This window comes from Podarcis erhardii, assembly GCF_964252035.2.
Source record: "Podarcis erhardii genome assembly, chromosome: 7".
Classification (NCBI taxonomy): domain Eukaryota; kingdom Metazoa; phylum Chordata; class Lepidosauria; order Squamata; family Lacertidae; genus Podarcis; species Podarcis erhardii.
Genome location: NC_138511.1, coordinates 21930917 through 21947828, shown reverse-complemented (window position 1 = coordinate 21947828; position 16912 = coordinate 21930917). Strand labels below are relative to the sequence as shown.

General features: G+C 48.3%; 1 protein-coding gene across 2 annotated transcripts in view; it reads left to right on the top strand.

Annotated features, from left to right (window-relative positions):
- TMEM240 (transmembrane protein 240) overlaps positions 1-15080 on the top strand; it is a 41920-nt gene extending 26840 nt beyond the window's left edge. Inside the window, exons 3-4 of one of the 2 annotated variants that reach the window (XM_081871368.1) lie at positions 9174-9382; positions 12248-15080. In XM_081871368.1, the coding sequence (XP_081727494.1) occupies positions 9174-9382; positions 12248-12396 (358 nt within the window). In that variant the 3' untranslated portion in view covers positions 12397-15080. The remainder of the gene's footprint in view (positions 1-9173; positions 9383-12247) is intronic. The other variant, XM_081871367.1, reaches the window with a different exon arrangement.
- The last annotated feature ends 1832 nt before the right edge of the window (positions 15081-16912 follow it).

The following is a 16912-nucleotide window of genomic DNA, read 5'->3' as shown; positions in this document are numbered from 1 at the left end:
CCCAAGTAAAATGCTGACATTCCCTCTCTTGGTTTTTCAACTGGGCTTCTGCCGATGGATAACTTTCATATTCAGATAGAACTTTCTGGGAATCAGTTTGGCGACAACTGTGAATCAATTGGGTTAAACCAAAAAATTAGACCTAGATGAAGCTCATGTAAGCAGCTTCTTGTGTTTTTAATATCACCGGTTAAAGCGCCGTGTGCTATGGAGATCTAACGTTGCTCTGAGTACGTTTGTAGAAAGGGGAATGAAGACTGCAATTTGAAACACACTTTCTGGGAAGGATTAAACGCAGTGGAACTTGTTCCTGATGAGGAAGGCTCTGCAAAGCTCACTAAAGGGCTATTGGAAACGAAGGAAACTGCCTGATTGCGAGCCAGACCATTGGTGTAGTGAGCTCAGTGTTGTCTGTACTCTCTACAGTGGTACCTCGGGTTAAGAACTTAATTCGTTCTGGAGATCCATTCTTAACCTGAAAGTGTTCTTAACCTGAAGCACCACTTTAGCTAATGGGGCCTCCCACTGCTGCACAATTTCTGTTCTCATCCTGCAGCAAAGTTCTTAACCCGAGGTACTATTTCTGGGTTAGCGGACTCTGTAACCTGAAGTGTCTGTAACCTGAGGTACCACTGTATAGAGTTTGAGGCAGAGGTCTGTCTCTCCTACCTGGAGACGTTGGGGATTGAACCTGTGACCTTCTGCATGCAGAGCAGGTGATTGTTCCATTGAGCTGCGGTTCTTCCCCCACCAACTCATGCCAAAGAGAGCAGTGAATGGGTAGGCTTTGCAGAAGCAAGAAGTACCATTGCCGCCCCTGTAATAATGGATCCAGTTCTCACTAACGATGCTAATTTAAGCAAATAGGAAACTGGCTGGGAGAATTTGTGACTTGGGCTCCCTGCTCATAAGGAAGTATTTGGTTGCCAATGCAAGCTGGCAAACTCCACCTTCCATAATCAGATTCCCTTGGTGTGAGCCAGGACTGTACCTCTCCCCCCACCCCTGTCCACCCACCAGTGTCTCTGTTCCATTAATAGCTCCCCGGGCAAAATGTATCAGTCCCTGTGAATAGAATCATACAATCATAGAATTGGAAGGGGCTCCAAGGGTCATCAGAAATGAGGGGGTTCTCCAAGGACTTTGGCACGCTGTAGAGAAAGAACTGTAGCTCAGCGGCAGAGCATCCGCTTCTCATTCAGAAGGTCCTGGGTTCAATTCCTGGCATCTCCAAGTAGGGCTGGGGGAAACCACTGCCTAAAACCCCAAAGAGCTACTGCCAGTCAGTGTGGACAGTACTGTTCTAGATAGGCTAGTGGCTTGAACTGATAGAAGGCAGTGTGAGAGCCAGCGTGGTGTAGTGGTTAAGAGCGATAGACTCATAATCTGGTGAACCGGGTTTGATTCCCCGCTCCTCCACATGCAGCTGCTGGGTGACCTTGGGCTAGTCACACTTCTCTGAAGTCTCTCAGCCCCACTCACCTCACAGAGTGTTTGTTGTGGGGAAGGAAGGGAAAGGAGAATATATAGCTGCTTTGAGACTCCTTCGGGCAGTGATAAAGCGGGATATCAAATCCAAACTCTTCTTCTTCTTCTTTCTTCTGAATCCTATTTATTCTTGTTGTTGGGAATCCCAGCTTTCATTTTTTTTTTTTTGAAAAAAGCCTAAGTATCTAGTCCTTATGCTTGAAAATGTGCAAGAAGTCCTGCTAAGGTCTCAGAAGGCAAAGGGGTGGTCCTGGGACCTTCTGAATTCAAAGCAGCTGTTCTGGAACTGAATTGCAACACCAGAAGTGCCCCCGCCACTTTGGAAGGTGCCTGGAGGTTGATTTCACAAATGAAAGCGGTGGATCTGTTATGCTCCACACCAAAGACCCCCAATTCCATTTCCACACATACAGAAGCAGGCTTTATTCCACCTGGGCATTATTCCAGGGATGGGAAGCTCCCACATGTGGACTACAACTCCCATCGTCCCTGACTGTTGGCTTTGCTGCCTGGGGTTGGTGGGAGCTGAAATCCCAGCAGCAACCAGAAAGGCCACAGGTTCCCCATTCTTGCCTCTGTTCATTGACTCACCAATTGCCTGTCCTGAGCCGGCCTCTGAAGCAGGGGGCGTTGCCTTAGTTCACCTGACAATTCCCTTTTTCTATTAGGAGAGAGAGAGAGAGAGGTTTCATAGAACATTGAATCCCAGAATGGAGTTGGTCTTTGCTATAGAACAGCTGACCCTCAAAATACATGAGTAGAATGTGTCCTTCTATTTAAAATACATCTCTGGGTTATTTGTGGGGCATAGGAATTTGTTCTTTTTTTAAAAAAAATAGTCTGGCCCCCTACAAGGTCTGAGGGACAGTGGACCGGCCCCCTGCTGAAAAGGTTTGCTGACCCCTGGCCTAGGAGGAGTGAACTGCTGAGGCCACCGTGGAAATGGAAGTTCACTCGATTCACAGTGGAACAAAGCGCCCGCTGGCGCAACCAATCCACTTAAAAACAAACAAACAGCTTTATGTGGTTAGGAAAGTGTGTCGCAGGGGGTTGGAATAGATGACCCACAGGGTCTCACACAACTCCACAATTCTATTATTCTATGCAGAAAAGGGTGAGAGGAAGGCGTGATTAATAGGAAGACCCTGCAAGCAAATCAGAAAGAAGGCTTGATAAGGAGCAGGCATAGTGTCTTTCCAGTTCTGGGGTTTTTAATGTGGGCGTATTCTGCAACATGCCACTGCCGCGATAATAGCGTATTAGCAGTAGATTTGTTCAGGACTGTCTGCACAGCGTTCTGCTCTACTACTTGTTCTGCGATGCTTCCTCTGTATAACTGCGTGATTGCCATCCAGGGGAGCACTCTTGCATCGCGGCTTGGCAAAAATGCATTGTTAAACTATGGAACTCTCTGCCACAGGAGGCAGCGACGGCCACCGACTTAGGTGGCTTCAAAAGAGGGAGAGACAAATTTGCGGAGGACAAAGCTATCAAGGGCTACAAGCCATGATGGCCATGCTCTGCCTCCACAGTCGGAATATACTTCTGAATACCAGTTGCTGGAAACCACAGGGAGGAAGAACGCTCTTGCGCTCCGATCCTGCTTGTGGGTTTCCCACAGACATCTGGGTTGACCACTGTGAGAATAAGAAGCTGGACTACGTGTGCCATTGGCTCGATCTACCAGGCAGTGGTGTAATGTATTGGTGGGGCCCCGGGCGCAATATTGTTAGGGGGCGCAAACTTTCAGTACAGCTGCATGCTTATCCATGCAGACAAGGAAGTGACTTCTCCAGATAATGGAACGACTCTTCTTTTCTTATCTCTGCAGTGCCTGCATACTCTGCCCATTTCCCTCCCTCCGCATCACCCCGGGTACTGACAACCCATGCTACACCACTGCTACCAGGCCTTATTCTTATTCTTGGATGGCTTTAGAAGAGGATTAGGCAGGTTCATGGAGGACAAGGCTATCAGTGGCTATGAGCCTCAGTGGCTATGTTCATTCTCCACCAGAAGAGGGAGCTTGCCTCTGAATATTAGTTGCTGGAGAGTTGCTTTGGTCTTCCGATGGTTGCATCTGGTTGGCCACTGTGAGCAAAGGCAGTTTAGGGTGGCGTGACTGGTACGGGCACATTGGGTGCCATGCTGCAGGGGGTGCCACAACCGTGCTGTGGAATGGAGCGAGAGAGGCAGGGGGCACAGGATTTTAGGGCAGCACAAGGTGCCACTGAAATTTCAGAGCCCAAAGTCTGCCAGTGCTGTGAGAACAGAATGCTGGACAAGATGGGTCACTGGTCTGATCCAGCGGGCTCTTTTTTTAGGCTCTTAAAATGAGAAATAAGCCAGAACAATTATTTCAGCAGGAAGTTACAGGACAGACACTGATTGGAAACGAAGAAGTATCCCCACATCGAACCACTCTGTAACCACCATAAGCACAGATAACCTCCGTGTAAGCTTTGGGAGAGCAAATTGGGATGAAGGCTCAAGAAACGGGTTGTCTGGAGGAGCCCTCTGGGTAAATGCATACCCTCCGACATTTCTCTGATGAAAATAGGGATGCGGGTGGCGCTGTGGGTAAAACCTCAGTGCCTAGGACTTGCCGATCACATGGTCGGCGGTTCAAATCCCCGCAGCGGGGTGAGCTCCCATCGTTCGGTCCCAGCTCCTGCCCACCTAGCAGTTTGAAAGCACCCCTAAGTGCAAGTAGATAAATAGGTACCGCTTTATAGCGGGAAGGTAAACGGCGTTTCCGTGTGCTGTGCTGGTGCCGGCTCGCCAGAGCAGTTTCGTCACGCTGGCCACGTGACCCGGAAGTGTCTGCGGACAGTGCTGGCTCCCGGCCTCTTAAGTAAGATGAGCGCACAACCCTAGAGTCGGACACGACTGGCCCGTACGGGCAGGGGTACCTTTACCTTACCTTTATTCAATAATAACAATAACAATAATAACAATAATAGTTTTATTATTTATACCCTGCCCACCTGACTGGGTTGCCCCAGCCATTCTTCCAACATAATAAACATAATACAGTGGTACCTTGGGTTACAGACGCTTCAGGTTCCATATGCTTCAGGTTACAGACTCTGCTAACTCAGAAATCGTACCTCGGGTTAAAAACTTTGCTTCAGGTTGAGAACAGAAATCACGTGGTGGCGGCGCGGCAGCAGTGGGAGACCCCATTAGCTAAAGTGGTACCTCAGGTTAAGAACAGTTTTAGGTTAAGAACAGACCTCCAGAAAGAATTAAGGTATTAACCTGAGGTACCACTGTAAACATAATAAAACATAATAAAACATTAAACATTAAAAAAACACTTCCCCATACAGGGCTGCCTTCAGATGTTCTTCTAAAGCTTGTATACCCCCTTGGCTCGGGGGGTCACATAACTCCTTACTCTCCAACATTTCTCTAATGAAAACAGGGACATCCAAAGGAAAAGCGGGATATTCCAGGATCAAATCAGAAACTGGGACGGCTTCTCTAAATTTGGGTCTGTCCCTGGAAAACAGGAAGACTTGGAGGGTTTGCAAACGCACACCCACTCCACCGAAACTTAACTTCTTTGACATCTGGGCAAGGTTGTGACTTGATACAGAAACTCTATGCCCATATGGAGATGCGGAAACACTTTCCATTATTTTAAGGGACCCCCCCCCTAACATCTCACCACCGTGGGCGCAAAGAGGAGCGGCGCCTGTCCCTGACAAAACAGGGAGCGAGAGTCGAGGGAGTGCTTTCCTGCCGCTGTGCTTGGAAGTAATCGGGAGATGTGCTCTTTCGCTGCTGCTGCTGCTGCTGCTGCTGCAGTGACCAAGTTTGACTCTGCAGTGGCTCGATGCGGGCTGTTGCGTTGCCGAGGGGGATGTGGGGGATGCTGAGCGTCCTTCTTCTCTGTTGCAGCCTGGCTGTCCGGCTGCCAGAGCGAGGTGCTCCGCCAGGGTGGTCCCAGGGGCTGGGTGAACAGAGGGAAGAGGCCGGGAGCGCAGAAGAAAGGGAACTGGGGAAGGGTCGGCAGCTGGGAAGGGAAAACAGCACGCCTCCCAGCCGTACCTGAGCCTCCAAACGGGGCTTGCGGTCGAGGCGGCTGTGGCATGACGCAAGGTGACAAAGCTGCTTCAGCGGAGCGTTTCTGGACACCGTTTACAAGGCACTTAGGCGCAGGGATTTAGGAAGGCGCCTGATGCGGAGTCAGCTGATTGGTGCATCCAGCTTGGTGTCGTCCGCACTGACTGGCAGCTGCTGTCCAGGCTTTCAAACAGCCCTACCGGGAGATGCCAGGGATTGTGCTGAGTCAGATCACAATGTGGCCTGCACAGACTGGCAGCAGCTCTCTAGGGTTTCGGATAAGGGACCTTCCCAGCTCTACCTGCTGATGCCATTAGGGTATGGTTACCAGATTTTTTTCAATGAATTCAGGGACACTTTTCTTTTTCTTTGAAGCTGAGTAGCAACAGGGAGTCAGTTGTGGGGATGGTGAGGCAAAAGACACACATGCATGTTGTATAAAGGTGAAGAGCCCTTCTTTCGCACCCTGTAAAACATAAATGCACAGTTTTGACAGATCCCCCTTTGTTTTGACAGATCGGGGGAGGCTCAGGAGTTGTGGGCCATTGCCCAGGAGGGGTGCAAGGCGCGTGGTTTCTCTGCCAGGCAATGAGCAAAGCCCTTCTTTCACACCCTGTGAAACATAAATGCACAGAGTTTTTAAAAAATGGGGCAACAGCCGCCCGCCTGCAACTCCCAAGCCTCCCCCGATCAGTCAAAACAAAGGGGGCAGGAGATTTGTACCGCTGGACGTCCCCAGTTCCTCTTTGGCAGTGGTGGCGGCAGCAGCAGTCAGCAGTCCGGAGCCAGCCTGGTAGCACAGTTAGCTCTGGCTGGCTTCAGGAGCTGCTTGCTGCCGTGGCACCCGCCATTTTTCCTCGCCGGAAGTTCCAGCAAGGAAAAATGGCGGGCGCCACAGCAGTGGGCAGCGAGCAGCTCCTGAAGCCAGCCAGAGCCAACTGTGCTACCAAGCTGGCTCCGGACTGCTGAGGCTGCCGCTGCCACGTTTCCTAGGGACAAATTTGCAAATCGGGGGACATTCTGGGAACGGAATTTATCCTGGGACAGATTTGCAAATCCGTAGACTGTCCCCGGGAACCGGGGGCATCTGGTAACCCTACATTAGGGATTGAAACTGGGACGTTCTGTGTGCAAGGCAGATTCTCTGTCCTGGAGCTATGGCCTCATCCTGAACCATTTGGCCCAATTTATTGGGGAGGAGGGAAAGGGCAGGGTCCCTTTAATGGTACCCATGAGCCCCACCCCCTGAATCCCTCCCACCCCACTGCCAAATTGCAGCCTCCCCTGTAACCTTGCAAAACCTGCAAGGGGTAGCATTAAAATGGCCTCCTCTCTTCACCCCCCTCCCCAGTAATTTACCTAAAGTACTGTAGTTAAGTTAGCTTCTCCTACTCTGCGCTGCTCATATTTTAGTGGGTGGGAGGTTGTTGGATGATATAGAGCAGGGGTCAGCAACCTTTTTCAGCCGTGGGCCGGTCCACCGTCCCTCAGACCATGTGGTGGGCATGACTATATTTTTTTTTGGGGGGGGGGGTGTGAACGAATTCCTATGCCCCACAAATAACCCAGAGATGCATTTTAAATAAAAGGACACATTGTACTCATGTGAAAACACGCTGATTCCCAGACCATTCGTGGGCCGGATTGAGAAGGCGATTGATCGCGAGCCGGATTGAGAAGGCCCCCGGGTTGCCTACCCCTGATATAGAGCAATCCATATACCTCAGTTGGTAGAGCATGAGACTCTTAATTTCAAGGTTGTGGGTTCAAGTCCCACGTTGGGCAAAATATTCCTGCGTTGCAGGGGGTTGGACTAGATGACACTCATGGTCCCTTCCAACTCTATGATTCTATGATCCATTTAATGGATTTGTATTGTACATTATGTTTTTCTGGCTTTTATGTTTCCCTGTTTGTATTTTACCTGGTTAGGTGGCTTTGAGATACACACAAAGGGCTGCCACCCCTGCTTGCTGTGCTTATCAACCCTTCTCACTCTTTTGCCTGCTGCCCTTCCCCCACATGGGACAACACACCCTCCATTCACAGCCCCTCTCACATATCCCACCACAACTCGCCTCCCTACTTCCATTAAACCTCGCAGCAGGCATGTTTCACAAAATACTTGCCTGCATGCCTGCTATTCAGCATGCTGCAGTTGCAGCGGCCACCTTCTGTCAGCCACAAGAACTGCAGTGTGACATTTTACATTTTCATGTGTATAGGAAGATATGCCACAACTAAGTCATTCAGTAAATAAAATAAAGATACAGTGGTACCTCGGGTTACAGACACTTCAAGTTACAGACACTTCAGGTTTCAGACTCTGCTAACCCAGAAATATTACCTCGGGTTAAGAACTTTACCTCAGGATGAGAACAGAAATCGTGCGGTGGCAGCGGGAGGCCCCATTAGCTAAAGTGGTGTCTCAGGTTAAGAACAGTTTCAGGTTAAGAACGGACCTCCAGAACGAATTAAGTTCTTAACCAGAGGTACCACTGTAACTACTTTGAGCCCTGTGACCAGCTCTGCTAAGGGGACACCATCCAATTGGACATTTACCGGTGCAAGCCTCCTTGAACTGAAATGCTTCATGCAGGGAAATATGCTGGATCAGCTCCACATCGTTCAGTTGGTTGTGGATGGTGCTATTTGGATTCTCTCTCTCTGTTTCTCTCTCTCTGTCACACACACACCCCAAACCTGTTGAAATTAACGGACCAAAGCAAGTCATTGTTGTTAGGAGACCCCTATTCCCCTTCACAAAACTACAAACCCCTTAGTTCCCTGGGAAGAGAGACTGATGGCTAAACCAGTCTGGGAATTATAGTTCTGTGAGGAGAACAGGGGTCTCCTAACACATCCCCGAACCCTAAACAAACTACAGCTCCCAGGATCCTTTGGGAGAAGCTATGACTGTTTCATAATGCTTTAGATGTAGGTAGCAGGTGGCACTGTGGTTTAAACTACTGTGCCACTTGGGCTTGCTGATCAGAAGGTCGGCAGTTCGAGGCCCCATGATGGGGCGAGCTCCCGTTGCTCTGTCCCAGCTTCTGCCAACCTAGCAGTATGAAAGCACGTAGTGCAAGTAGATAAATAGGTACCACTCCAGCGGGAAGGTAAATGGCGTTTCTGTGCGCTGCTCTGGTTCGCCAGAAGCAGCTTAGTCATGCTGGCCACATGACCCGGAAAAACTGTTTGCAGAAGTGGACAAACACTGGCTCTCTCAGCCTGTAAAGCGAGATGAGCGCCACAACCCCAGAGTCGTTCGCTACTGGACTTAAATGTTAAGGGTCCCTTTACCTTTTAGCCCTGTTTAGGTATCCGAGGCAGTATTGGCCAGTGACAGCGGAGCTAGTGAGCCTGCAGAGGGGGTGAACTTAACACGCATTGATGTTTTTAAATGATGCCCCACCAGATCCAGTATCCTACCGATCAGCTTTGGGCTGTTTCATTGCAAGAGCCCAGACAAGGGCTCAAGGATTCCACCTGATGGCACCGGCCTAGGACCTGGGCGGAATCCCTAATGGCTGCAAATCCATCTTTTCTCCTTTTTTGCCCTCCAATCTTTGATGCTTTCCTCCTTTTCTCTCTCTCCCTCCCTAACCTCACAGGCACCATGTTCATTACGTCATCCCCTACGACGGAGACCAGTCCGTGGTGGATTCGTCGGAGAACTACTTTGTGACTGACAATGTCACCAAGCAGGAAATCGACCTGATGCTGGGACTCTTGCTGGGATTCTGCATAAGCTGGTTTCTGGTGTGGATGGATGGAGTGCTTCACTACGCCGTACGGGCCTGGCGGACAAGCCGACGGTATGGTAAGTGAGTGCTCACCGGCCTGTTGCCAGAGGGGTTCGCTGTCGCTGGCGATGCGCCAAGGGGAGGTGTTTTCACGTTCCCCAGAGGGAGCAGGTTCCTCATGGTTTCTGGGTACCTCGTTTCTGCTCCTCAAGCTTTCGTCCCCATTTTGAGGATCACGTTTCTAGTCCTCAAAGATGTGAAAATGTGCTTATGTTGAAAGGAAAGCCAGGTGAACACCACCTTTCCAGTTTCTGAGCTAAAAGATGTCCAGCAGAAATGAAGGGTTGTCTCCTCCAGCAAAGCCCTACTCAGAGTTGACCCGTTGAAATTACCGTATTTTTTGTTCTATAAGACTCACTTTTTCCCTCCTAAAAAGTAAGGGGAAATGTGTGTGCGTCTTATGGAGCGAATGCAGACTGCGCAGCTATCCCAGAAGCCAGAACAGCAAGAGGGATTGCTGCTTTCACTGCGCAGAGATCCCTCTTGCTGTTCTGGCTTCTGAGATTCAGAATATTTTTTTTCTTGTTTTCCTCCTCCAAAAACCAGGTGCGTCTTGTGGTCTGGTGCGTCTTATAGAGCGAAAAATACAGTAGTGGGCCAAAGTTATTCATGTCCATTTATTTCACGTGGGTGAGCAGAATTTGTATTGGATGTAGCCCTGAGTGTTTGAACCATGAGTCAACAAATTTATGGCACCGGTATTTATTTTATTTTATTGGGGCTTTTAGATTTAGAGAAAAGATGGTGGGGGGCGGAGAAGGGAAAACATGGGAGAAGCGTGTAAAATTATGTTTGGCGCAGAATCATAGAATGTGACCCTGCTCTGTGTTGCCTGCCTGTTTGGTTTTAATTAAAAGCAACAACTACCCAATGTCACAGCAAGCGATTTTTTTAAAAAAAACAAAAAAACTTATTATTATTTATTAATTAAATTTGTTAGCCCTTTGACTTTGCCCAGGGCAACGCAAAACAACTTCCATCCAAAGCAGCTTACAACCAAACAACTGCCCCCCCCCCAAACACCACGTAGATACATTAAGACAAAGTGGGGAAAGAAAAACACTCCACCCACTTCTGAAATGCCACAGAAAGTTAAGGGCTGGAGGTTATAAGGTTTTGTTTTCTTGCCACCTAAAGATGTCTAATTAAGGCACCAGGCAAGCCTCCTTGGGGAGTGCATTCCGCTAATGGGGAGCCACTGCAGAAAAGGCCCCGTTCACTTGTTGCCACTCTCCAGACCTCTAGCAGAGGAGGCGCATGAAAAAGGGCCTCAGAAGATGATCTCGGGGTCTGGGGCAGCTCATATGGGGAGAGGCAGTGCTTGTGGTCCTGAGCCATCTAAGGCTTTATAGGTGAAAACCAGCACTTTGAATTGGGCCTGGAAACTAACTGCCATCTAGTGCAGTCGGGCCAGGATTAGCGTTATATGTTCAAACCGTCTTGCCGCATTGAGCAACCCAGCTGCCTAATTCTGCACCAGCTGAAGTCTCTGCACCATCTTCCGAGGCATCCCCATGTATAGTGCATTGCTGTAATCTAACCTAGAGGTTACCAGAGCATAGACAACAGAAATTAGGCTATCCCTGCCCAGAGAGGGATGCAGCTGGGCCACCAGCCGGAGCTGATGGAAGGCTTTGGTGGCACTGAGGCCAGCTGAGCCTCAAGGGACAGCAAAGGATCCAGGAGAACTCGCTACGTACAGAGGGAATATAACCCCATCAAGAGTGCAGCAAATCAGAAATAAACTGGTCCCAAGCTGTTAAGGGCTTTTTTATGCCCATAGTAGCACCTGTAACTTGGACCAGTAGCAAATCAGCCACAAGTGCAGATCTCTGGTGTTCTACATTGAGAGAGTCTAGCATGCAAACATGTACATTAGTCCATTAAAATTTTATTCAAACCCATGGGTTTGATTTTTGGAGATGTATTTCCTCTCTTTGGGGACTCTGTAGTTCAAAGTAGGATGGCTGCCTGATTAAATAAATCTTAACTAATTGTAGGAATTAAATTGAGCTAATTGATTAAATTTGCATATAAATTAAAGGAGAGTTTCAAAGCCCAAAACTCCATAAATCATGATAGGTAAATCATAGATCGGGATCTATTGGTAGATCAGTGGATAATTTGATGTATATCAGCAAGGAATTTCTTCACTCTTTCTAGAGTGCAGCCCTGTTTAGGGAAGTTTTTAATGTTTGATGTTTTATCATGTTTTTAATATTCTGTTGGAAGCCGCCCAGAGTGGCTGGGGAAGCCCGGCCAGATGAGTGGGGTATAAGTAATAAATAATAATAATAATAATAATAATAATAATAATAATAATAATAAATAATAATAATAATTAATAATAGTTCCAGCTGGGGGAAAAAACCCTATTACAAACTTACAAAAGTAGTCATAAACAAGAAATGCTTCTCAAAGTTTACCACCAAATTCAACAATCGTGGGCTGGGTTTTTAAGCATGGCTAAGCTTTTGAACGTGAGTGGCGCTGTGGGTTAAACCACAGAGCCTAGGACTTGCTGATCAGAAGGTCGGTGGTTTGAATCCCCGCGACGGGGTGAGCTCCCGTTGCTCGGTCCCTGCTCCTGCCAACCTAGCAGTTCAAAAGCATGTCAAAGTGCAAGTAGATAAATAGGTACCACTCCGGCGGGAAGGTAAATGGCGTTTCCGTGCACTGCTCTGGTTCGCCAGAAGCGGCTTAGTCATGCTGGCCACATGACCCGGAAGCTGTACGCCGGCTCCCTCAGCCAATAAAGTGAGATGAGCACTTCAACCCCAGAGTTGGCCACGACTGGACCTAATGGTCAGGGGTCCCTTTACCTTTACCTAAGCTTTTGCTGAAGTCTCTCTCTCTCTCTCTCTCTCTCTTTCTGTTGACAGACACCACTTGGTCTTGGATTCCAAAATTTTGTAACTTCAAGGAGTTCAGGAAACGTCACCACCGGCAGTACGACGAACCGACCGGGAACATGGTGCACATCAAACAGAAGTTGTACCATAACGGGCACCCCAGCCCCAGACACCTCTAAGAAACCCAAGACTGTCAAGGGGTTGTAGAACTTGGCCTTTTTGCCGTCTGTCGAGGGGCCCCGCCCGTTCCTCAATGGACGCCACTTTAAGGACTTGCGTTTAGTTACCCTTATCGGTGTGTGTCAGCCTGGCACACCCAGAGAATGCACAATCCAATCCTGTCCCGGCTGCGAGGCTCCCGGGACGTTGCACTGTGGTTACCATTTTATTGGTGGACTCCTGTATATATGTAAACAAAAAACCAAACACAAAACGGGAAAGAGAATTTGCATTGTACTTCCGCAGCCCACCAAGCTCCTCGATGATGTGTCCTACAACGCTGATGTACCCTTTTTGCGTTTTGTTTGTTATTTATTTGTTTTGGGGGGGTTTCTTCTTCTTCTTTTCCGGAAATCTGTTGTTGTTCAAAGTCTTCGTAGGTGAGTTTGGACAGAAGATGTAATGTTTAGCCTAAAGTGTGTCCATGTCCCACCCCCCCGCCCTGCCGCCGCCGCCACCCCCCAAACCCTTCCCTGATGCAGAACGTGTCTCGTTTCCAGTTGCAGATTTGGCTTGAAGTTCATAACGCCCGGTAGCTCTGTTGCACACAATAGATGGCGCCCCGTCTTGGTTCCTTTGGAATCAAGTTGCTAGCTTAGTGTCACGACACCCTCTCCCTCCCCATTTTTACAATTTTGTTCTGTTTCTTAAATTAATGGGATCTGTAGTTCATCCTGTCGGATTTTTTTACTAGCTCGGAAGAAGCGACCGATGCTGGTTTGCCGTGGAAAAAAAAGTTGTTAGAAGCCAGGCGGAAGGACACCGGCTTTTGGGGAATGTGTTTGAGGGCCTGTTGACGCTTATCTCTGACCATGTCAGCCCCCCCCCCCGGGTGTCTCTGTCAACTGTTCACATCACCCTGCCTTGAGAATGATTTATCCCTTGATAAATGTTGCGTCGCTAATGCGTTAGGAGCTCAAAACGCGTCGATTCCCAAACGGCATTTGTTGGTGTTTGTAATAACTTAACCACTTGTCCAGAACACATGACAGGGTGCATGGCAGTGAAATGAGAGTTCAGCCAGCCATCGGTCTCATGGTGAAACCATTGAGCCCTGTATATGTGTGTGTGTGTTGTGAATGTAGAATCGTAGAATTGTAGGGTTGGAAGAGACCCCCTTGGGCAGGCATAGGCAAACTCGGGCCTCCAGATGCTTTGGGACTACAACTCCCACCATCCCTGACCACTGGTCCTGATAGCTAGGGATGATGGGAGTTGTAGTCCCAAAACATCTGGAGGGCTGAGTTTGCCTATGCCTGCCCAAGGGGCATCTAGTCCAACTCCCTACAATGCTAGAATATGTTTCTTGAGAATGGAGAGCGCTGCTCTATACAAAGTCAGGCTCTTTGTCCATCCAGCCCAGTATTGTCTGCACTGACTGGCAGCCACTCTTCAGGGTCACAAGAAGAGAAGGGTTTTCGCCATCACGCTGTCCTTTTCACTCAGGGGTGGGGAACCTTGGGTCCTCCAGATGTTGCTGAACTCTCAACTCTCCCAGCAGCCCTTGCAAGCATGGCCAAGAGCCAGGGATGATGGGAGTTGTAGTTCCGCAACACCCGGAGGGCCCAAAGTTCTTCCGTGCCTGTTTTAAGTAGAGATTTGCTGGCCAGATTCAGAAGGTCTTCTTGGCCAGGGGTGGGGAAACCTGTAGCTCGCCAGAGGTTGTCCAACTACAACTCCCATCAGTCTGACAACACCTGGAGGGCCATGGAGTCCCCATCCCTGTTTTAGATCATGGTGATTCTCAGCTTACCATAGCTGGAATCTTCTGTTTGGATGGGAAATGGGGCCCCGAGTCCAGGCGTAGCCAACAAGCGTAGATGTTTCTGGACCACAACTCCCATCATCCCTGATTGGCAATGCTGGCTGAGGCTGATGGGAGCTGGAGATTGTGACTACGCCTGGACCAGACAGTCAGGGACTCCCATCTCTAACTATTGTAGCATTTCTAAGACCAGCTACCTCCAAGGCTTAACTCTGCCGTGGCTTAAGGATGTTGAAGGAACAAACCATCGTCGTGTGAGTTGGCCGTAGACCTTTTCATGCACTCAAAAGGACATGTGAGGCACCAAGTGTGTAGAGGGTGTATGTGTAAGAGAGAGAAAATGAAGGGCAGGGGCGAAATTGGCTTCATTTAGGATTTTAATGCAAACCTACCTGATTCGGACTTCCCAAAACAGGATGCAAACCAAGACACAGCTGCCTTTCGGAATTCTGAAAAGTTGCAATGCAGTTCTCCAGTGCATAACAAAATGTGTACATTAGGGGAAAGCCTGCATCAAAATGCAAATATTAGTGTTTTTGTTTTTAAAGAACCCACCAAAATGCATTATTTCAAGGAAATTTGCGTGCAAATTTCAGGGGAAATTGCGTATGAATTTTGGAAAGACCCAAGAGCCAGCATGGTATAGTGGTTAAGAGCGGTGGACTCGTAATCTGGTGAACCGGGTTCGCGTCTCCGCTCCTCCACATACAGCTGCTGGGTGACCTTGGGCCAGTCACACTTCTTTGAAGTCTCTCAGCCCCACTCACCTCACAGAGTGTTTGTTGGGGGGGAGGAAGGGAAAGGAGAATGTTAGCCGCTTTGAGACTCCTTCGGGTAGTGATAAAGTGGGATATCAAATCCAAACTCTTCTCTTCTTCTTCTTCTTCTTCTTCATAATAATAATAATAATAATTTTACTATTTATTATTTATACCCTGCCCATCTATTCATAATAATAATAATAATAATAATTTTATTATTTATACCCTGCCCATCTGGCTGGGTTTCCCCAGCCACTTATAGACTTATAGATTATAGACTTACAGATTTCCGTGAGGATTTAAAAATAATAATCGCAATTGTAAACAGGAGCAGAAAATTTGGAGAACTTAATTTAGGCTTGGAAAAAGCAGAAATTGGGCGAAGTGAAATTATTAATTCTCATTATTCCTAAGAATAGTAATAGTAACAACCTGCTCTTCACCTTCTAAGGCTGCAGGGCGGGTTTCAACAATGGGAATGCAATGTTTAAAACGTGTTTAAAGCAGCTTCCAGCCGCAGAGAATAAGTTGGGTCCTAAAAATATAAATCTTTGGGTGTCCAAAACCGGGGAGAAAGGGGGGAAATGGACAGATCTGTTCATTCCTTGGTGGCACAGGGCTCCCGGCATCCTCAGTCAGTTGCTCAATTGCAAGGCGGCTTCTGAGCTCATTCAGCCAGATTCCTTGCTCAATACAGGAAGGTGAGAGGTGGAGTTGGTGAGGACTTTAGGAACGGTGCTGGTCCTCTGACACTTTATGCCCTCATGTCTTCTTTTGGATGCATGAAGTGGGCACCTGCCATTTTCATGCATGCGGAGATAACTCCCAGTTCCATTGCTGCCTGTTTATTAACTCACCAACCAGGATTCATATGAAGACTGATTGATTTATTTTTTTAATGTGTATTTATGGGGAAAGGCTTGGTCCATTTTGTGTGTCAGGTGGCCTCATCCAACCAAGGGGTGGTCTCTTGACTGCTCTGGCTCATAAAGGGGCACGGGACTTTGTTACGAGGCAGAAATTCCACCGCCAGACATTAAAGTTGTGGCCATACCTGCAAGAGCTATGTGGCAGGCAGATATCAAACAGGTGCTGACTCATCCATCATTGCTGGGGGGGGGGGGAGAGAGGAAGCGGAAGCAGCTGCACCTGTTGAATTCCTGTCTGCCAGGCACAAACTCCCCCCACTTTGAATGCAGACAAAGCCATTTGCATCTGTCGTCTTTTCCTTTTTCCAAATGCTGGATGTCCCACCAGCCAACTGTTTCGACCGTTTATTTATTTTTAAAATTTGAAACGATATCCCGCTTAACTTTTCTTTCTTTTTATATATATAAAAAAATATAGACTCTAGGTGGCTTACAATTATACAGAAAAGAAAAAAAATCAATAATAATCCAAACGGAATTGCATGCATGCGTTAGTGCGGATGAATACCCGTGTTAAAACAAGGAACATCCTCGCCAGGCAATATTGAGAATGTTGTCTCTGTGCTGATTTGGGGAATTGGGGTTTTTTGGGGGGGTGGGGAGGGGAGCGGAAGACCCTGATCTGACACAGAGTTGAGTGTGCTTAAGCCTTTGATTTGAATGGCTTTACGTGTGTCCTGGCAAATGCTAACGACGGCTTTCCAACTGAGGGGTATTTGTACCTTACGTCCAAACTGTGTACAATCTGCGAACAGAGATTGTGCGAGCTGTGTACCCCTAGTTATTTGCACGTGGTGCTCAATGAGTGTACGGTCTGTGTGCCTGTGCTTGCGGCTGTTGTACACAAATGCCCTCCGAAGCAACAAGTGTGCACACTCTTGCCACGAAGGGATGGAGGCAGTGTTAATGCACGAAATCTGAGGTTTGCCATGGAAGTAGGACCGGAGCTGGTTTCTGTGTGGTTGGGTGTGGGGATGAGTAACCTAGGAAAGACTTTGGGAGGTTGCAGGATTGAACCAGA